General features: G+C 41.6%; 1 protein-coding gene across 5 annotated transcripts in view; it reads left to right on the top strand.

The window, feature by feature from the left end:
- LOC130187504 (kelch-like protein 29) overlaps positions 1 to 23164 on the top strand; it is a 203083-nt gene that overhangs the window by 81851 nt on the left and 98068 nt on the right. For 4 of the 5 annotated variants that reach the window (XM_056405180.1, XM_056405177.1, XM_056405178.1 and 1 more), the window contains 2 exons: positions 19403 to 19550; positions 22591 to 23118. In XM_056405180.1, coding sequence (XP_056261155.1) covers positions 19403 to 19550; positions 22591 to 23118 — 676 coding nt within the window. Of the gene's footprint in view, positions 1 to 14264; positions 14370 to 19402; positions 19551 to 22590; positions 23119 to 23164 lie in introns of those variants that run through there. The other variant, XM_056405181.1, reaches the window with a different exon arrangement.

Below are 23164 nucleotides of genomic sequence, written 5' to 3'. Positions count from 1 at the left end.
AAATAACAGCTGATAATGTTTGAAGAGGAGGATAATATCCCTATTCAAATTAGCCTGCAAATTGGAATGGAATAAATTGTCTGTTCAACATAACATTTTACTGAGTCTGGAGGCAAAGCAATCCAAAAGTAATTGAAAGCAATTAGATTATGATTACTAAATTTGATTAATCTGGTGGATTACACTACTGGTTGACAATTTGAAACAGATAATCTGTAACAGATCAGTAATATGTAACAGAATACTTTTTTTTTTTTTTTTTTTCAAGTAATCCTCTACTGTTGCAGTGCAGCAGTACTGACAGAATAGTGGATGTTTTGTATAAACAATATTTCTCACTGCAATATCAAGTTCTGCTCTCTGGAGTAGCAACCACTTAGAATTAGCATTAATTAAATTTTAGTTATTTAGTCCTCGGTTTTACTCCAGTTTGAGTCCTCTCAGACTTGGTTAGCAGTGACATCAGCTATAAAGTTATTTCCAACAAACTAGAAGTAAACTAATTTCGCTATAATCAATCATTGTCAGTGTAACAGCTTTATTAAATCACGTAATTACTTTATAATTGCTTGGTGCTGAAGTGGAGCACTTCTTTACATACTGGGGTGATTACGCCTTAAATTGCTGTACAGGTGTGCAAGCAACTTGTGTGTCCTGACTCACATCATCAACAGCATCAGTGGAAGAGTACAGGACACTTGTCTGTGACTTGTTTAAGATGCACTGATCTCTGTCAGTGTAGCTCTGTTGTCTCAGTGCCAGTGAACTTGGCGGTCTGATTCAGTGTCGTTCTCCACCAGCCATGCCAGGAGGTACTGTCTGTCATTGCCTGTCATTTAGGCAGAAAGAGGGAGAGAGAGAGAGTGTGTGTGTGTGTGTGTGTGTGTGTGTGTGTGTGTGTGTGTGTGTGTGTGTGTGTGTGTGTGTGTGTGTGTGTGTGTGTGTGTGTGTGTGTGTGTCGTGACTTGACACAAATGAAAATGTAAGGTATGATTGTTGTATCGCTGCCTGTCCCCCTCCCCCCCTTCCATTATGGCATCCCCTGTTCATTTGATCCATTACTGGTGCTATTACTGTGAGCTATAGCCTAAATGTCAGCCCAGTTTGAGTCATATTTCCATTTTGCTCAGAAAAAGAGGATGTCTCTGTCCCACAACGCTGCCTCTCCCTCTGCGTTGAGGTTGTTTTTGTTGTTGTTGGAAATTCTCCAGCTGCCAACTCAATTAAGAAGCTGATTTCGAGGGCCCGTTTGCACAGTCCCGCCGCATCTTGAGTGTCTCCTGATGATGCGTTGTATGTCAGAACAGCGCATAAAGAGAACACTCTCAAGGTCAGATTGAAATTGGAACCATTTCATCACGAGGCATTATGGGAAGTGCCGTGCATCTGAGGGGGCAATAAATATTGTCAAACGCGAGCCAAGCACAGTCAGTGTACAGCGCTTGCAAGTGTTATTTTTAGAGCCAGGATTTATTGTGGACTTGTTTCTTTTTGCAGTGCTGTTTAAATGTTGCAGAAATATGACCAACATTCTAGTGATGTCACGATTTGATCGTCTTTCACTCTTGATGCCATCACCATGACTCCTCACACACAAACTTGATAGCGAGGTTCAGAACATGAAAGCGGTATAGGAAAATGTCATTAGCATAGCGTTTCATTTCAGTAAAAGGGACCTTTAACAGGATGTGTCAGCAATTGCAATGCGAATAATGTACGTTGTTCAAAATGAAAGATGTGGCTCCAGACTGGTGCGTTAATCTACTGCTGCTGGAAAATGCACACCACTAGCCCCTTCCTTAAATGACTTTGCTATGTTAGTACCAGCAACTAGGAAATTAAGAGAATATTGAGTGTATTCTGCATTTTACAAGATCATGTCCTTCATTAACACAAAAAGCCCTCAAACTGTTAGATCCAAAATGTCATGATTCAGACTGGCTCAAAGATTTGACAAGAAATGGATGTCAATATCTCTCTGCCCCCTGTTGCAAAGGGCATTCTCAGTTTGACACAATCTTGGATTTGTATTGTTCACTCGCTGGGCAAAATCTTAATCATGTTTCAACAAGCAGGCTATGTCAGACACCACTCAAACACAGAATACAGGCAAATTTTTACCAAGGGCGCAAGGGGCTCAGTGTATATTTTATTTTGTGGTAGTACTTGTAGGAATGTTTGTCGACTTGCAGTCAGCCATGAAAACTCCTTGCAAATATTTTCTAATACTTTTTTGAAGGGTAGTCAAGGCTGTAACATATTAAATCACAGAAAGTCCGGAACAATCCAGTCGAAAATCGACTGAATTATTATCTTGGGCTTTGTGAACTCACAATAGAGATTATTGAAAATGGGGGTGAATGTCTTGTTACTGCAAATTTTGTCTGCCGTCTTGAAAATGAAACACTTTATGCAGAGCAGTGTGTGTGTGTGTGTGTGTGTGTGTGTGTGTGTGTGTGTGTGCGTGCGTGCGTGCGTGCGTGTGTGTGTGTGTGTGTGTGTGTGTGTGTGTGTGTGTGTGTGTGTGTGTGTGTGTGTGTCTGTGTGTGTGCGTGTGTGTGCGGTGTGTGTGCGTGCGTGCCTGCGCGTTTCTCTTAGGAGAATAAAAGCAGAGTGAAGAACGTGTGGGTGTGTCTGTGTTTCCCGGCAGAATGATTACCTTGACGAGGTTAAAAATGAATAAGTGCAGCTGAATAAACCGTCTGCGAACCATTGAATGACAGCTGCTGATTTAAACCATGTCGCCCTAACAATAAAAACCTGACGCAAATATGAGCAAGGTTTGTCGCCATTTTGTGAATGTGTTTGCCTACAAGATTGCTGGATTCCTATACCAAATTCTTTCAAATAAGTTTAGTACAGAATAAAAATTCTCGATTTTCTCAATATCTGCACACACAAAAAAGAAAAATAGAAATACCACAGGCTGAATACTGAATGTACCATTTCAGATTTCTAATACAGCGGATTTGCCCTTGAAACAAAAAGCACTGAAGAAATTTCTGAGAATTTTGAGACTGAGAATAACAACAATGTGTCAGTTGTGTAATGTGTAATTATATATAGCGATATAATATATCGCTATAATATAATGTTTGTGTTCTTTTAAGATCATCTTGTAAGATTTTGAATACATCGTAACATGATTCATAACTTTATATTTAACTTGTAGTATTGTTACTTTTTACGCTCTAGCACATGAACCTTAACCTGCTAGCTGGATATTGTATTCAGCGAGTGAAATTAGTCTTTGAGGGCAAAACTGTCTTATCGAGATTGTTCTCCTGTTTTTTGTTTTGTTAGTTGTTGTTAGGGGAGCCTAGTGGCTGTAATTATTATGACGGAAGCATAGGAAGAAGTGAGGTGATGTGGTATAAAGAGCGACAGAGTCTGCGTTAGATGGATAGGTTAACAAAACACAGGACTTTGACGGAGACACAGCTGTTTATTTCCCCTTTGAAAGCAGTAGTTGTCATTGTTTGTTTTAGCCATGACTGTCAGAGGGTGCGGACAGACGACCTATTCTGGTCTTGATTTTCATTTTACTTGTGTATTGAGTTACTATGTTTTAGTATTTGTCAGAATCTTACTTTTTCTACTTGAACAGGATTGAAAGTATAATGATAGAACTGTATTCATTCTCCAGCACTGAAAGCTGATATGAAAGAAAATACTGAAGCACTCTGACTTTAAAAGCCTTTAATAGTGAATGGCTGAGGAATGGCTGCTAAACATTTTAGCAGAAGCCTTTGTCAAGTTAAGAGTTAAATATAAACAAAGACATGACATGAAGAAAAGTACATTTCAGGTGATGTGACTATTGACTCCAAAGAGCATCTTTGTTCTTTGAGGGTGAATTTTTAAATTGCTTTTTTAACTTACTATCTGTAAAGCTGACACACTTCAGATTTTTCTCTTCATAATGTGAGATTACATTATGAAGTATCTTGTGTTGGTGTTTCTGTCTGCTCCCCAGCTGTTTCTCAGAATGTGATGTGAATATGTTACACAACCGTTTGCATCAATTCCACTCTAAATCTGTAATTTGCCGATGATGTGGACCCCCCCTCTTTGTTGCTGAACTGAATATTATTTCACTTCCAGGCATAATGTTCCTTCTCCCATGTCCAATGTTTTTTATTTGGTATTAAGGTGCCCCTCAAATATCTAGGTTGAACTATCATTACCAAGTAAAAAGGCTATTTTTTTTCTCTTTCTGCTAAAGTTACCTACTTAAAATTTATTGTGGTCAAAGAAAAAGAAAACATTAATATTTATCAGGTGGAAACACAAAGAGAAGACGAAGTGTAATAGGTGTTCTAATTCAAATCCTTTAAATTTGTATTGAGCGAGGTAAGGATGTGACCAGAAATCTCTTGGTGTGTGACCTGCATATTTTCCTGGTAAATGAGACATGTTAAATGATGTGCCAGAGGGAAAATGGGTCTTTTCAAGCAGCACACACTGTTCCGATCATCACAGATAACCAAGCTGGAAGGCCAGGGACCTAATTTAAGGGCTATTTACCATACGCCAGATTTTCAATGGAGCTGCAACCGGCTGCAGAAATGGGAGAAAAATGGAGAAAACCTGCAAGAGAAAAAAGGATTTAAACCATGCATAGCACACAAACACAATCATTTCAAATATTTTCTACAGTTTACAATGACACCGGTAATTAATAATTCTATCTCATCTTGAGATTCTTTGCTGTGAGTGTTTTTGAGCTCCTCCTGAGTCCTAGTACTCTGCACTGAAAACGAAGCACTACAGAAAAAGAGGACCCCCTTTTATCAAAAACAAAGAGGTGGGATGTGATTAATTCCATGGCACATCTTCTGGTCGTATCACCCTTGACTGATTCATGAGACTCAAGCAACAAAAGGAACACTGTTTTTAATCAGAGTCATAATCCTAGATCAGCACTAAAGCGGGATTTGTCTCTAAACGCGTGATTGTTGTCAATTCTCAACATGTTTAGACAGCTCACAGTGGAGGTATAACAATAAATGTTAAACAATGAGCTTTCTCCTTTTGTCTTTCTGTCTTTGTCATCTTTCTCTCATTATCTTGGCATCACTTTGTTTGTGTCTTATCTTTTTTTTTTACCTCCCTTCTTACACTTATCCCACCCATAATCTTCCCCGACCAGCCAGACTTCCAGCTTTCTAATATGAGAGACAGTTAAACTAATAAGTGGTAAGACTGTCTTCCCAAAAAAAAAACTGCAGCACCAGTCATTTTAACAATACATAATTACATTGAATTGAAAAAGCCCTGTACTGGCTATAGGATTTATGACTTGTCCATTGTGAGCAGAAGAGGAAATAGTGTGACGTTGTTATAAAGTCACAAAGTCCATAGAGGAAGCACAGGCTTGATGCTTAAGTTGAAAAATTTGGGAGTGCATTTAGAATTTTAGGGGTGCAATGAAAATTTATCAAATAATTAATTTTTCTTCATAAAGGGAAATGAAGAAACATTTACAAGCAAAATGATTTAATTGATTTGAATATAAAAAGTACACTAGGTTTTTAATTATTTTAGCTTCAAACTGTATTCATTTAAAAATGATTTCCCACAGGTTTTAGAATTTATTTGTGGGGATGGCGTGGCTCATGCAGTTTAGAGGAAAGTGCAACCAAGGTTATTTAATGTAGCTACAATTTAAAGATGTCCCCTAAACACCTTACATGCTATATCAGTAGAAGGTGCAGTTCACTGATGTTCCTAAAACACTTCACATGCACACTATCAGTAGCAAAAGGATCCATCTGCACCCACTTCAAGGTACGTCAGGCTGCAGCATGGTGTTCTTCCGCATCCAAGGAGCCAGTTCAGGTGATTTGGGCATGTGTGTATGATTCTTCCCAGACTCCCTCTAGGTGAGGTGTTTCGGGCAGGTCCAACCGGGCAGACCCCAGGCACGGCTTGTTGGGGAATGCCTCATAATTGTAATAGATGATGGGGGGGAGAGATGTTGACGTCTTGTGTGGTTCGGTTTGGATGATTTGGACAACTTACAGTTACAGCTGCTGCTTAACTTAGAGTTACGCATAGGTAGGCGGTGCACAGCCTGTCGTCACCACTCAGTCAATTAGTTTGAAAAGAGTTGAATAAGGTTTTTTGATGCACAATTTACCTAAGTTGAAACCGAGTTATTTAGTAGATCCTAGGGAAACCGCTGTTATACTTTAAACTGCTTTAAACTTACTGTATAAACAGTATGAACGGCTTGAACACCTCGATAAAAAAGTAGTTCTTTTCCTAACCATAAACCTATGCCATAAACTGTCAAAAAAGTCCACTCAGTCCGTTTAGACACAAAGGATATCACTGGTCCAGCAGCTTTTGTAAGCAGGTCATCCTGCCTGCTTTGCGCTCAGCCAGCAGTCTGCAGCAGACCAGAGGGCTCTTGACATGGTTCTTTCAACCAACAACACGGGTTCAGCGCTGTGACAACGTCATTGTCATTGCTGTTATGTTATCGACCTTTATTGTTGAAAAGGCTGCTTGGCTGAAGTTTCTGTCCCATACATGTGCCTAAATAGATTTTCTAGGCTGTACATATTTTAGTCACAAATGCGAGCGCTTCCCCATAAAACGTTTGTAAAATCAGTATTTCGGTTCCAAGTTCGTTTAGATCCAAGTTTAGCTTCCAGTCGTCTTCTTCCCCCTCGTTTGTCTTGGCACATATTCTGATGTGTGACGGCCACCTGTAGATCAGTGCAATAGTGTGAAACCATTGGGAGAACTGAATACAGAATCACAACTGTGTTGGGTGCATGAGTGCAAACTAAACAGGGACCCACTCATAGAAAAACAGCTCAAACACATCACAGGTCACCTTTAACGAAGGTGTTTTTTTATTTTATTACTTTTGTTTTATTTATTTTTTATTTTGTTTTAAGTAGATCACTTCCCACTTTCCAAAATAGGCTTCTTTTAACCGTAACTGTGGTCGTTCCTAACCTTAACCACGTGCTTATTATTGTTAACACAATGACAAAGACCCCTAACATTAACCAAGTATTTATTTTAATGCAAGCCATGATCTCTCCCAACCCTAAACCTAACCAAGCCGTAATGACAGGGGCGCCAGATCAGAAAATGGTTTTATTGTTGCAGTGTGGATTTGTAACATTTTTCGAAGGCACTAACAAATGGTTTCCTGGTGATGGGAGCTTCAGATCACAAAAGGCTTATACATGTTGTTTCGGGGGGCAGTTACAAACAACATATTTTGTCATTCTATTTGTGAGGCCTAGTTTGCTTTGTTAGTTTTGTTTTTGTTTTGTTGGATTTGTGTTGATGCTGCAATTGTGACCATTGTTGCAACCGTTTAATTCACATGTAGAAATATACAATGAGCGCATTGTGTGGAATGGCTTTCTCCACAAACAGAGAGAGAGAGAGAGAGAGAGTGTGTGTGTGTGTGTGTGTGTGTGTGTGTGTGTGTGTGTGTGTGTGTGTGTGTGTGTGTGTGTGCACGTTCACCAGATAGCTGTGGGTAAGAGAAGACCTTCTGAGTCACTCCAGGTTGAATAATGCCAGCTTCAGGGGAAAAAATAAAACAGTCTAATTAAAGCCTCCTAAATGCTGCATTATCAAGTTCTGCTAGCAACACTAACAGCGTGGTGAAGTTGTTGTTGCAGTTATTGCTGGTATTAAAGTTTATTTGACCGTCATAGAGGGTGCTGTGAACTGTCTGGGGCCACTGACGTTTGGCCTCCCAAAATACCCTTGCCGGGTACTTCCCTCCAGCCAGAGTTATGGCGTACTTGACTTAGACGAGATTGCGCACCAGTGAGAAATGGGGGGCTCTTTCTTTTGTTTCTGCACTCAAATATACGGCCTCATTTCATCGGCTTAACGGCCTCATTTAAATGAGCCTAATGACTCTCACTAATGTGCGGGCATGGCCGAGAGATTGTGACTGCTCTCGCAAGCAATGTCCTCTGCATGCACATTGTATATCTCCATTATGAGGCCTGGTCTCTATGGAAAACACAATCTATTTATTGTCTTCTCCCATTGCTTGAGATTTATGTTAATATAATGCAGTAGCTCCTCTGTTACAGTTTACAGGTTACAGTTTCTGTGGCATTTAAAACATAATGGATTTTGCAGAGGACTATGGTTTAGTCAAATAGAAGTTTGTGCTGTGTATATTTTTATGTGGCTGTTTGTGACAAAAAAAATTCTTCCTAGTAAATGGCAAAAAAAAAGTTTCATTCATCCATTCCATCGGTTGTTTTAAGTGTATCCTGCTCCTTTTGCTTTATTGCTTCTGAGCACTATAGTTTTTGACAGCTGAATTGAGTGCTGGAAAGGTCACTGAAATGCTAATGCCAAAATATAATTTGATTTCAGCTCTTCAAAATTCAGAGAATACATTGCAAAAGGGAAATGTTAAATCTCCATATCCAGACATATTAGCACTATTAGCTGTCTCTGTGTCACCCCCATCACTGCTTATGACGACTCCACTGTGTCTCGCTCGATGTACAGTCTGATAGTTTCCATTAAAGATCAGAGTGTGAAACCAGCACTTGGATACTCTGTTATGGATCAATTTAAATAAAGGACTACGCTTGGCGTCAACACAGATCAATATGTGCATGGGCTTCCTGATGTGGTCATAACCACCAAAGCAGGCCCATTATGTGAAGCACTCTTGTGAAGGATGGATATAAAAGCACATACAGTTGAATATATGACAGGAAATCAATGTACTCTGATAGGGACTGAAACCTGACAGCTCAATAAGCTTTGGAGGGAAGATGTTCCCTCTTATTCCTCCTTGTCCTCCACTTCCCACCATAACTGTATCCCATTCCTACAAGGGACTTAACAGCTCAACCCTGCAGACTATTTCAGATTACAAGCTCCTGTCAACAAGTGCACAGGGAACCAGTGCGCAGGGTTGTGTAAGGGAAAGAGGAATCTGCACAGCACAGGTGCTGCCGCTGACAACAGAGGTGTCTTTAAATCCTTCCTCCAGTGGCATCATTACCTCATTCAGATACAGTAAAGGGGCTGTGCACACTCCTGGTCAAGAAGAGGCCCCTTTGGATACAGTCCCCCTGAAAACATACAGTAGAAACTAGCTGCATCAGCTGCTGCAAAGGAATTCATATCTGCAGATGTTTAAATTCTTAAACTTATCATTTCTGCTACAATTCTGAATTTGTAAAATTACAGATTGTTTGTTCTGAACATAACTGGAGCCTTGAACAAATGCAGATTCCCAGAATTGTTGTATCTGAGGAAAATGCCAACTGCTAATGGTCTCTGCTTTTGCATTTTATTGATCAGTGGGCGTGTGATGTGTCTTCATACATAAGTAAGATGACAGAAAGAAAGAAGACACCCCGGGTGTTAAGCCCCACTTCTATGTGCATCGGTATGCTGGTTTTATATTTGGCTGCAGGAGCAGTTTTTAGTAACATGACTCATCCATGTAAGTGATTAATCATCTATCTCATGAATATTAATGTTGTCTGTCCGTGTCCATGAAGCAGAAACACTTTTTCATCTCTCACATTATCACATAACAAAAAAAGGGAAAACTGAATAACAAAATCAAATCATTTTATAAGTGCCAAAGGCCTGCTGGCCTAAAAAGGCGTTTGAAGAAGGATTTTGTTTGGTTTTCGAAGCCCCGTTTTTCATAGATTTGATGTGCGCATGTACCTGCTACAGTGATCCAAACCTTTGTAAGTCTGCCCATTTCACTGGCACTGGGACTGATAAAGATACTAAACTGTGATTCTGAAGTTTTAAGGTAAAATGGGGAAGAACTCAAGCATGCGGACAGACAACGCCAGTATAAAAAAGGAAAATCCTTGAAAAACACTGACCGTCTGAGCTAAGAGGATGCAATGTTTTACAAAAACACTAACAGCGTGGAATCTATGATTATTATATTTTTCAGAATAGCATTTTATATTGAAGGATAGACATGCAGTTTCCTTGATGATTGTTATGCAGAGTTGACTTTTGTAACTAGTTGTTTAGTCAGGTTGGAATCTTTTTTTTTTTTTTTTTTTTTTTACCAAACTATGTGCTGTTAACAATCAAAACAAGCATGGACACACCAACTAATCTTCAAAAACATCCTAATTTTTCTTGTCAATTGTAACTTTCGACACAGGATATGGACCTTGAAATTACTTTTGCCATCTGTATAGAATAGCATTTGCATTTGAAAAACCAACAACATTAGAGCAAATCAAGAGAAGCTCATTCACAGGCAGTTGAAAGGCAGTTCCAAACAGACAGAAAAGCCTTTCGCTTAAAAAAATCCTCCCATAATTCAAGTGAAGGTCTGTTTATCCACCTGCCGCAGTCTAGTTCATGGCTATTTCTCAGTTTCTTTAAGGGTTTTGAAACTCTAATGATCCCAGCATGTCTCTCCAGTGTATATCTTACCCCAAGCAGTGCTCTGTGTAGACACCCCCCTGTGCCTGCAGGAGAACAGAGCTGCACTGACCACTTCATCTTGTGGGATAAAACCAGTCTTTCAGTCTCCTCTCAAACCCTGGGGGAGCAGGGCTGGAGCTCCAAGACTGAAACCTCAAAGGCTGGAACACCACCACAGGTTACACGTGTGGCTGCCTGTGCATTGCTTTATGTGGACTTGTCTTTTCTGGCTGATAAAATCAGAACTCTGTGTATCTTCTCACATTATATCACTTACATAAAATAGATCTTGATTTAGCATACAGTATGAGCTTATTTGGTTGTGGGGCTCAGGTGTCAACCATTGAGGTGCACTTTATTCCCTGTGTGTAAAAAGGCTGCCGAATTAACAGATCGTAAGAGGCTTGTAGGCACACTGGTAATTATATACCTTAGCGGAGTCACAAGTGGTTTTGATTTGACAGTGCTGTAATGCAGATTCTGCTGTATCTCACTTAATACTACTATTTTTAGGCACCACAATGAAAGGAGATATACTCTCTGTTGCCAACTGGCATATTAATTTCAATGTCCAGAGTTCATATGAGTGGAGCTGATGAATTTGGCCTATGTGCTGTCATAATGTTGCAGCACTGCGTCATTAATTAGGCAAATTTGCTGCAAATACCAGCCATTGGCTATGCCGGTGTTTTCAGTTTAATTACTCATGCTTGTAGTCTGATTAGAGATTTTGCCTTCCAGGGGATGAGGTGATGTAACACTGTAAAATGCTTCAGTATGTGCTTTTCAGTAGACTAAATTCTATTGTATGGATGTGGTTGGGAAGTTAAACAAAATACACCCTTGCTTATTTTAATACCATCTGGTTTGAAATTAGCTATTTCAGAGTTGATATTTGGGCATTTTGTCAGGCCAGAATGGGTGTTGGCCAGAAACCTGGCTGTTCTGTACTTGAAGTCCCTATTGACCAAAGGCTGCTTCTTTGTCTGCCAGAACTCTCGGTACCCAGTGAAAGTCAATAGGAGGCTCCATGGGCTAGTAGCATCCATCTAACTGCCTGTCTGCTCTGTCTGAGATAAAAATCTATCTGTGTATGAATGCATCACAGAATGGGTTTCACATTCTCTCTTTTGCTTATCAAACAGGTTTCAGTCCAGCTCTTGACCATAGATGCTATTACTAGGTGTTATTTCAGGTTCAGTTAGTCGCTCTTTATAATCAGCAAGTCAAATGGAACGAAAAAGAAACTGCTTAAAGAAGACGATCAGCACAACATTTAGCTGTTGTTAGCGGACATGTTGGCTCCTGAACTCCACAGAGTTGCATTTAACCTGCTCACAGTGAGTTATGCAAATGTCTTTCATGAGCAGTATCTCCTGCCCTGTCCTCATATCCATGTGGCACTTACTGTTAAAGAGAAACAAGTGCAGAGGAGGTGCGAGCAGTGTCTGGTGGTACTGTGGTATGAGGTTATGGTCAAAGGAACAGATAAGGAGAGGAGAGGACAAAATGTCGGAGGTGTATAGCTTCTTCTCCCAAATTGATAGTAAACATTTCCATTCATTTATTAAACAGCAGCTAACTTGTCCTTGACGGAAATAAGTGCAAAGAGTGAAAGATTCAGTCAAAACTATTTAGCTGCTACAATGGCAACGTGATAGCATAAAGTCTTTTCATATAAACCTTTCATTCTGTAATGTTAACTGACTTCCAATAAAGACAGCATTTCACAAAACATGCTACTGTCAAGTCAGTGTTGAAGTGTTGTGTGTCAGAGAGCCATGAAAGGTGTATTCACATGATGGTAATGAAATTCTTTTGTTCAGACAGTGGGCCAGTTTTGAACTCGAACCACTATTTAAGTGTCAGCCTGTGCAGTAAGTCCTTCACTGCATTTTTCCACTGATTTCCAGCCCTGCCATATGCTCATCTGCCAAAACAATTAAGTATTTGGGTTGCTGATTGCATGCAATGTGAAATGCATTTAAAAACTCCCCACACTGCACTCTTAGCAAAGTAGATATTGTTTCCTTTCATATTGCAATATCAATATAAATTCAATTTATTCTTTAGTGCTAAATGGCTGTTTGCCCAGTTAACACCCATTTATTACAGCCACATATGTATTCTAAGCTCTCTCACACACACACACACACAAGCCCACACATAGCAGTCATTTTGCCTCAATTTCAGCCACAGAGGAGAGCTACACAGTTGTCTCTGGGTCTCCGAGGCTGCTGCTGTGACAGGCTGTGGATATTTTGTTCCCCAAACACTCACCACATATCAGGCAGGGTCATGGCCTGCTGGAGACCTGTGTCTCTCACTGTCCCGGTCAGTGCCAATGGAGGGCAACATGGTCCCTGACATGCTCCTCTGGGAGGTGTTTCCATGACATAAGGAAGCCTCAACAGTTCACATGTCCAAGCACTAGTCACCCTCTCTAAGAGCCTCGCTATGTTGCTTAGTCCTGCAGATAAGACATGTCCATGGTGCTGTAACAGCCCAGCCACTTACACTATCTGCAAGAGAAAAGAAAACACAAGAAAAGGAGGGGTTGAGGTAAAGTTTGGAGGGCAAGCTCCGCAACCTCAGAGAACTCATGGGATATTAGGCGGGGTTTCCAGCGCTGCTTTTCCACTGAAGCTTGTCGGCCTCACCCCTGCGATCACGCTTCGTCTTTTTCCAGAACGTGTGCGTCGAGCCAGGAGCTCGCCGAGCTGTCGGAGTGTCTTTGCTGGAATTTCAGTGGAAGTGAAGTCTGTTCCCCTTCAGTCGTTTGGCCTGGGGCTTGAAATTACAGAGTCTGTATCCGTAGCCCTTTCTGTGGTGCATCAATGGCACATATACCAGGCCAGGCGCTTGTGTTGTGTGTTTTTCATTATGTTAGTCTCTCGTGCTGCCAGGGGTCAGTGTTAAGTGTTGGCGCCTGGATTCGGTTTGTTTGTTTTTTCAATTGTTAGTGCGCACACTGCCAGTCACGAACAGTCAATCACCAGTGATGGCTGAGATTCGTCTCATGTAAACTGATATTGCTTTGATGAAATGACTACAGATTTGATGTGTTTTTAAACCGCTGTATTTCTTTAAGAAGAGGCAGGTCCCCACTGCATCAACTGAAACACTGTGTAAACACTGAGCAACCTGTCTTGACTTCTTTTGGATAAACAGCACAAATATTTTAAGCTGTTAAAACACTAATAGCATTTTCAAATTTTCTTCCTACTCAAAATCACCTTTCTTTATTTTGACTGAGTTGTTTGTTCCCTCGGATTATGGACAATAATAGTGAGAAAACAAAGGTTTACAGGATTGGTCCAAAATAATTTTAAATTGTAGGGTTTTGCAGTCAGAGCCACTTCTGGAGGAGAATTTTTCTGTTTTTGAATTAGTTACAAACCTGTATCAGCAGCGAGGGATTTTGTAAGAGCTGTGCTAAAGATTTTTATCTCTGGTAATTTCTCTGGCTGTTTAAAAGATTTAACGGCAAAGATTAAACACCACACAAGATTTGCTTTTTAATGCTCAAGAAATGCACCATTTTAAGTCTCCGTCAGAACTGTGGATATCTCTATAATTGCAGTGTCACTTCACATTTTGTAAGACGTCGGATCATTTACAGCAAAAAGAAATATTACCTGGATTTCCGCTCTGTCTCTTCAGTATGCAGCCATGATACTGAATACGCGCCTTCCTCTGTCTATGGCACCACTGTGTTTCGGCATGTTGGTGCACCACTCCATTTAAGATGGCTGCCAAAAATGGCGCGGTAGTCTCTTTGTTTACTCGTGAGATGCTCTGCTATGTTCCAGTCTAATAGATTGGACACAGCCGCCCCATGGTTCGGCTCCAGCATTCAGCACCATTATGACGGAAGCCCAGAACAAATCCACTTCACATTTAGGTGTCAGCGCGTTGTCATGGAAAGGAGATACCTCTATACAGTAAGTGAATAATGTCCGAAAGAAAATGAGTTGTGCGCTTTTGTACACTCCTTAATGCTACTGGTCAGTTTCGGACCACACTAGGTTGGAGCCTTTGGATGGAGGAAGAGGAGGAAAAAGGAGGGTTTTTTGGGGGGTTTTTTTTTCCTCTCCATTTTAGAAAAGCTGAGAATGATGTGTCAGAGGCAATGATACAAGGCTATGTGATGGATGGGTGTGTCTTACTCTGCCTCTCAATCTTTCACTTCTTCCTTCTCTGCCATTCTTTCTGTCTCTTTTCTCTGAGGAAAGCCATTATTTCCATCACCCTCCACATTTCAGCCAAATTCACTGTATTTGACCATGCTTGGCCAAAGGGAAGAAAAAGCCATTCTGTCGGAGTTGAATTTCATTTCCTTGCCCGCACATACTGTTTTTTATGATTTGTCATAGTGTTGAATTACAATGTGATATTATTTTACGGGTGTGCACAATATAGCAAGGCACGGCAGTGACTGCTGTTATTGAAATTTTGATTAAGATTAAATTTGTGTACATGCATCTTGCCGGAGATAGCCAGCTGATTGTGGAGGTGCATTTTCTCAGATGCATTTAAATTAAACTGTAATGGCAGCTCCACGCTGGACCACCAGAAATCCAGGAAGATTCCTGATCCATCGGTTCACAATAGATGAACGGATAAACCTATCAGTACAACAACCGCACATTAACATCTTCCCCATTACCATGCCAGCTGAATGATGTCCCACCACAGTGAACCTCCTCCTCGCCTGCGGTCTGTTATTTTCCTTGTGTGTAAAGAGCTTCTGGTAGCTACCAGAGGAACACTGAACCTTAAAAGGTAGAACATAATCAACCGATGTAACACTGGCCTGCACCCCGCTCGTTGCTATCTCATTGTGTCTGGCAGTTGTGCTAATGACATTTCACGAGATTAGCTTTTCACTCTGCTATTGCTACTGACCTGCTCTGTGTGTGTTTGTGTGTGTGTTTGTGTGAGCACTTTTCTCTATTTAAGGCCACAGCCCTCCCTCAGCCCTCCTCTTTTTTTCTCCTCCTTCTCTCACTTTCTCAAAACCCCGCTTTGCTCTCACTACAGCACCTTTTTTTTTTTTTCAACCAGACCTGTTATTAAATCTCATAGCAGTTAGTTGATTTGATCAGTGTGTGCTGTAACGTTGTTTACCCCAATGGGACCCGGGTGTTATAGACATACTCATCCCTCCCTCTCTTTTCGTGCTATTTCTCTGCGAGTTGAGCAATAAAGTAATTTCTCTGGGGAAGCCAAAGCCTTCTCTTAACTGGACGGGAGCGCTATATGTTCAGGCTTAGGTATACCAGGCCATATCACAAGCACAATGGTTACAAAGAGCTGGAGCTTATGCAGAATGTTAATGGTGGCTGTCTTCAGTGGAAGCCTGATGTCCTACCCCGTGTTGTTGCAGGATTGAACTGGTGCAATAACTCACACAGACAAGGGCTGGCTCAAACAAAATGCAAAGGCAAACACAAAACCATGAGCAAACGCTTTCTGTTTATTTGGATTTGGATGTTGTGGATGACTCAAAGCAATCAAAGCCCAGAGCCCTGGATCACCACAAGGCCCCTCCTGTATGTACCCACAGCAGATGGTGGCCAGTGGCAAGAGGTTCTGGTAGGCACAACAATGCTGCTTGCTATTGCAGGAAGGCAGAGCGCACATAGTGACAGTTGTCAACGTTGGCCATGTCCGAGGAAATAGCTTATCCGTCAGCCAGGATCAGACTGCTGTCTCTGCTGCCCGGGCGGAGGAGGACTAGTATATATTTAGGCCTGATGCATCTTGATTTTATCTTCCTCTCTTCAGTACACCGATTCTGACATGTCTGCAACATTCAGAGGTATGAGAAGAGAGAAGGATCATTCTGGTTTTGCTGTGTGTGCGTATGTGTGTTTACTTATACCTGGAGAAGCAGATGGATAGCTGCTTCAGAGTCTCAGATTTTTTTTTTTTTTTTTTTTTTTACAGCACAGTATTTCCTGTTAAATTTAGAACTTAAATTTAGATAATTAGAACGCATTTCTAGAGCAATGTTTCAACATGTTATAAATGTAATAAAAAAATTAAACTTAAGTCAATTTGATGAGAACTGGATTTTCTTTAATTAATCAAACAATCTGAAATAATGAGTTGATTAATTGATTAGTTGGTCAACAGAAAATTAACCAGCATCTATTTTAATAATAAATTATGTTAATAATTTTTCATGGGGAAAAAAAATGTTTTCAAAAAGATTTCTTGCTCAAATAGAAGGATTTCATTTTTTTTTGTTTGACTTGTGTGGTCAAACAATATACTGAATATCTTTCAGCTATTTTCTAAACCACCAAACAATCAGTCAGTCAGTAAATTATTGGCAGATAAATGGATAATGAAAATAAGACCCATTCTCCATCTGCATAAAGAGCAGTTTTTATATTAACAGTAAATGCAGTTGTATATACAGATTCTCTTGTGTGCCCAAACATGATTGCACTATTGTGTGTGTCTGTGTGTAAGTGGAGCATTGCACACTTGCAGTATGTGGTCCATATGCACGGATGTTGCGTACAGTACAAAAAAACCCCTCCCCAGCCAGCTTGACAACAAACACAGAATGGCTTGGCACGACTCAAAAATTATCTATCTGGCTCCCGTCCTTTTCTCCAGCATGGTTTTTGTCGAGTCAGAGGAAACCATCTGCTGCCCGGTGATAATGGGCGGCCGGGGAGGAGGGGACTGGAAATAGGGAGAGCAAATAAAATTGAGAGAAAATGGCAGGCGCTGTCCCAGAACCTACAGTACCTTCCTGCCTGCCTGCAGCAAGTCTGCCATCTTAATAAACATCCCGTCTGATATCTCCTGGCTTGTGTGTGTGTGTGTGTGTGTGTGTGTGTGTGTGTGTGTGTGTGTGTGTGTGTGTGTGTGTGTGTGTGTGTGTGTGTGTGTGTGTGTGTGTGTGTGTGTGTGTGTGTGTTGTGTGTGTGTGTGTGCGCGTTTGTGTGCATGCGTGTGTATTTACACCTGCTATGTGTGCCTACACACTTGCGTTGCCAGTGTGTATGTGTCTGTGTGTGTGTATTTCCTATCTAACCTTGATCATTTTCAAGTCAGGATTGTTCCTGAGTCTAGCTGATATGCTGTCAATGTGATGGCGCTGACTAAGAACCTTTTTTTTCTTTTTTCCTGGTGCACTAAAGCTATGACAGATGGATTGCCTTTCTTTCAGCAGAGGAACTTTTTCTTAATTTTTCTTTTTTTTTTTTTTCCTTTCCTCTGTTTTGTGTTAATGGGTGGGAGTATTAATGAGACAATAGTGCAGGGCTAAAGGAAAGTAAGAGAGTCAGTGCTGCGGGTTGATGAGGACTAGCCAGTATAGAGGGGAAGGTAAAGCATGGCTGGAGAGGAATACAGTAAGGCGCACAGAGTGGAGGACGAAAAATGCTCATTAAAACAAATAGTGGACTGTAGAAAGCAACTCCTCACCTTGAAAATGCTCTGAATTTTCCTCCCCAAGGCTCCAGGGCTCTCAGATGGAATTGAGCGCTTAGGACATTCTCTGAGTAAACCGTTTCAGTTTTCTCTTGTCTGAAGTTGACAGGTTGAGCTGGACAAAAAGACCTGACAGCCTGTCTCCCCTAAACCCAGCTTCATTCTCTCACTCCATCACCCTGTTTTCTACATTGCCTTGAGATGTTTCTTTTTGCTTTTTTTTTTGTTTTTTGCCCCCAGCACTTACAAACTGTCAGATAACTTTCACTATGAATTTATCAAGTAAGTGAGACGATGTTGTGCTTCATTGATACCATGTGATGTTTTAATGTGTTAATGGTCGTTTTAAACCACAAAGCAAATTTCTCCAGAAATAGGATCGATCCGGTATTAAAATCTTTACATTGGTGTTCTGAGATCTGAATTGTTTGGACTGCGTTTTTGTCGTCGTGCAGTCAGCTCACACCCTGTCGGGCTTTGTCGACACAGCTGTTGGAATGCATGATGGCGTGCTTGATGAAGTGGACGCGGGGTCAGGGAGGATAATGGAATTGAGGGATGCAGGGATCAGCCAGGAGGACACTGGAGGGGCCTGGTGACCAGGTCTTTTCTATTAATTCAGGAGGCTGGCTGGGGCGAGCAGTGGAATCAGGCTTGGCTCTGCCCTCTCCCTGCCTGGTTGTTAGACTGAGCGTCCAAACTGCAGATAGGGAGAGCGAATATTGCTCAGGGGTCCAGTGGTGATTGACCCTGTGTTTTCATCAGCCTGGGTTTGCTCAATAACATTTCTTACTCCCCTACCAGAGGAAAATATTAGAGATATGGGTGCAAAGAAAGGCTTGGAGAACTCTTTGTTTGGGTTGGTCAAGTTGCTCAAATTTACTTCTCCGTACATTGTCAGCTAGTTTTTCATTTGCTTTCTAGAAAATACCTTTTTCTTTTCTCTTATCCCTGCAAAAGGATTTCTTTCTACTTATTCTATTTGTCGTATTTGTGTTCGGAATTATATTATCCCACTTGACTGAACACAATGTTTAATTCATTGCAAAATTAAGATATACAAAATCTCAGGGGGAAGGATCTGAATTTGAATGTATCCCACACTAGAAAGTTAATTGTTATTACTATATAAAAAGAGAAATATTGGTCTTTCTACAAAGACTCTTGAGGCGGGGAACAAGATTTTTTCCCTTGTTCCCATTATATATAGTCTGTAATCAAACTCACTCATTGCTAATTATATGCCATGCTCCATCATCACAGTTCACTTCAAGACCTTAAAGAACAGTTTAGATGGCTGTGATTTGTTGAATTTTCCATTCAAATGAAAAAGTGAAATACTGTATTTAAACCATGGTTGTTGATGAAATTGATTTTAGGGTCATTTACAAACATGCTGCGCTGTAAAAGATCAGGGGGCGTAAAGTGGTTTGGTTTTTATTCCAACATGTTTCTTTGGGTTTTTGTTTTTTTCTCATATAATGCTCTAATCAGTGACATTGTGTTTGTTGCCATTCTGCAGGTCTCTGGTCTGTCACCTGGAGACAGCCAGACCCCAGGACTGCTGCTGGCTCCAGGGGTGAGGTGGGGACAGACGCCCATCAACCAGCTCACACCATGGGATACAGATGAGCCCCCTGCCAAGCAACACCGAGACAGCGAGCCCACCGGTAATGAATCACACACACGACACGTTACAACACACATGCGTGCATACTGACAGGCACACACACACTCACACATCCACCGGTTCCACCTGATGTGAGCTCACAGTGATGTAAGTTTTACATCATCAGTACCCCTGCACACAGCAGATGTATGCATGTACACGGTGCACACACTTGCACACACACTTATGTGCTACACCCCAGATGGTTTGGGCCAGCTACACTAGCATCCAATGGTAATGAGGCATCTTGACTGTCTTGCCCTACATAAAATACATGCTTGCCTCTACAACATGCGTATGTTACATACACAATCATGCATACTATACAGCCACAAAGACATTCCTTACATAAATCAGATTAATTATGCAAATAATTATAGAAATCTCAGTGTGATATCAAGAAGTTGAAAGAGGGAAAGATACAAATCAGTATTGTACCCCCCCACCCCCCCACCCACACACACACACACACACACACACACACACACACACACACGCACACAAACACTACTGTCACTCTGCTCTCATTTTATTGTCCTTGTTAATGTTATTGTGTCACTAACTGAAGCTGATTTAGTCTAAATTAAACCTGTGTAGAGAAACTCTGAAAGTCCTCCAAATGATCTCCACCAGGTCTAATTTAGATGTCGACCTTATTCTATTCATGCCTCTTTAAAGCGTGTACAGAACAACCGTGGCACTGCAGTGCAGCGCGCACACCCGACATTAATGAGTTAAGCCAGTGTTGAAGTTTTTTACTCTTATTGTAATGAACTCACCCAGAATGGCTCTGCCCTAGAGCAGTTAATTTCCTTCCATTGCTTTGCTGGCCTCTGCCTCCTGCTCATCACAAATGTGTCTCATTTAAGAATGATACTGGCACGGAGCTTGTTCCAGTGGAAATTCTGGCTCAGCAAATCCAGATTGTAGACAGCTGTTACTCTGTGGCAGCAAAGCATCACGCTGAAAACATCTTTCAACTCTGCTACTGCCTGTTCAGCTCATGTCCTAATTATAATTAGCACATCTTACATATAGATTGGTTTGTGGATTAATAATTGAATAATTCATCAGATAACCCAAGAGGAATGTTTCTGTAGCACAAACCAATCGAGATGCTGTTATGACAGAAGGATGCAGTAGTGATAGGAGAGTATGGAGCTCTGTTCTTACTCCCTTGCTGGTGCGCCTCCCTTGCTGGTGCGCCTCCCTGCTGTGTGGCCACAGCCTCCTGCTGTGCATTGAGGGGTCTGGCTGAATTATTGAGTCTAAGTGAATAAGGCTTCACTCCCTGCCCATCCCTCCCACCCCACCACTGCAGCTCCCACTCCCATACTACAGCTTGGAATGAAGCGCAAGGAGAGTGAGATGTCACCGACCCGGCACGCTGTCGCATATGACACTCAAATCCGAGCATAGTGTTGCATATTGATTTGCGTGTGTGCTACTCCAAACTGTGACTGGCGTTTGCAACGAAGCCAGCTCCTCTCCACACTTCACTGAACTGTGTTGCCAGAAAGTTCTCTGCCAACTGTGCCAGAATTAATCAACGGTTTCTTTAGACAGAAACTTCACTCTTGTGACTGCTGAAAAAAAGTTTGCCTTTGAAAAAGAAGTTTTTTTTTTTTTTTCAACTGTAGTTTCTTTGTCCAAAAATAGTTTGTCTTTGATGTGCTTTAGACTTAAGAAAAATCGTGGAGTAAACAAATTAAAAACATAAGTGGAGTTTTTAAATGTGAACGTGCCACTTTTGAAAATCTTAATTCTCAGATGCAAGACAACAATCACAACCATTGTGTGTATTTAATGTTAACGCAGCAGCTGCTTTCTGTTAAACTTTGCAGGCAACCCTTTGAGTGTAGGTCAGTGTTGCACCATGATAATGAAATGCTTGGCTTAATAAGGTATTTATTTTTTTCTGGTAAAAGGTTGAAGGAATGGTGAAGGACAAGAACACAGAACTGGAGGAGAGATAGAATGTATATATATCAAATTCTAATCAATGACATCACTGCATTAAAACCTTTAAACTGTATAAGATGTGGACTTATTATACTAACCCATTTGATTAGAATCCTTTATCAAGATCGGCTACAAAAGAGGGGAAATTAAATACAGTGTTGCTGATGATTAGCTCAATGACATGTGAATTATGAACTGAACTGCCCTCTCCTCTGGAGTCTTCTGTTCCCACCGTCTGCTCTGTCTTTCTTTTCTTCTCGATGTCTGTTTTTATCTCGCTGTCCCTCTCCGCTCTTCTCTGCCTAGACTATTTTATCAGCAGGGTTAGTATTATGAATAATGTGGGCTTCTTTTTTTTTAGCTTCTTTTTGCATGCTGTGATTTAGCCTTTGGCCCTTTGGCAGAGTGGTATTCTATTTTTAGAGCTTGGACCATGGCAGGAGGAGTTAGAGATGAGGGAGCATGAGTGAATGAGCGAGGGAGGGAGGGAGGGAGGCATTGTTCAGGTCCAATATGGCGGCATCTTCCCAGAACACCCTCAGCATCCCTGCCTCAGGGCAGGGATATGATCGACTCCGAGTGTCTGAGTAAACACAGACTTCTACGCAGATAATAGTGCCGACTGCCACATGCGCTGAGCATGTATACTTTCACATTCAGAAAGGCATTTGTTCATCCTGTGGTGAAATAAATCTCTTAATCTTATTATGATGTTGATCTTAGGAACAGATCTGTACATCGCTTCAAATATTTTGTGTTTGATATTAAGTCTCAAGTCAAAAACAAACTTTGACTGAAGCAGAGCAGCACACTGACAGTTGTGATGTGTAGAGGAACAGACTGAAGTTGGAGTCTGTCTTCTCATCCTGTTTACTGTCTCTATTTGATCATCTAATACCAGACTTAAAATCAGCACTCTGCCCTTGTTTTTGGCTTTGTCTACAGCTTACCATGATGCCACAAATCAGCCTACGCCATGGAATTGCATGTACTATGACTGTCACATTTCTTTACGGTGTAAAAGCTGGATGTACAATTCATTCATTTCTTTTTTGCTCTTCTGTCTGTTTGTCAATCAGGTCCGACCTGGGCTGCCCCGGTAGCAGCGGTGAGCCAGCCGAGCCTCCTGCCCCACACCTACGCCCTCCCTCAGCCACCTTCCTTCAACCACAGCGTGACTGCACAGTCACCCATCATAGGAGTAACCCCATCCATCCAGACACCAGTGCCCCCACAACACCCACTCATGACCGCCCACTTCCAGCTTACGCCGCAGTCGACCCAGCAACCACCCTCCATGGTGCTGAGTATGCCCAGCCAGTCTCCGTACTCCTCAGCTCAGCCCAATGTCGCACCATCCGCCCTCACTGCCCAAGCCAACCAGGTGGTTCAGCAGAGCCCTCATAGTGTCATGGGCAACGGCCATTTAACTTCTCACCCCGGCCTCATCCAGCCCCCTGCAATGCCTCTGACTAATGGACAGGCGGCAGGAGCAGCGCAGTGTCAGGCCACAGCCGTAGACAATCAGGATGGTCCTAATGGGCTGCAAATGCTGCGGACAGTCGGGATGGGAAAGTACGAGTTCAGTGACCCGGGACATCCGAAAGGTAAGCACAGACAGCCTCAGCTGATGCACTCTGCACAGCAAGCTTT

The sequence above is a fragment of the Seriola aureovittata genome, chromosome 19, assembly GCF_021018895.1.
Source record: "Seriola aureovittata isolate HTS-2021-v1 ecotype China chromosome 19, ASM2101889v1, whole genome shotgun sequence".
Lineage (NCBI taxonomy): Eukaryota > Metazoa > Chordata > Actinopteri > Carangiformes > Carangidae > Seriola > Seriola aureovittata.
This window is presented reverse-complemented; position numbering and strand designations above follow the sequence as displayed.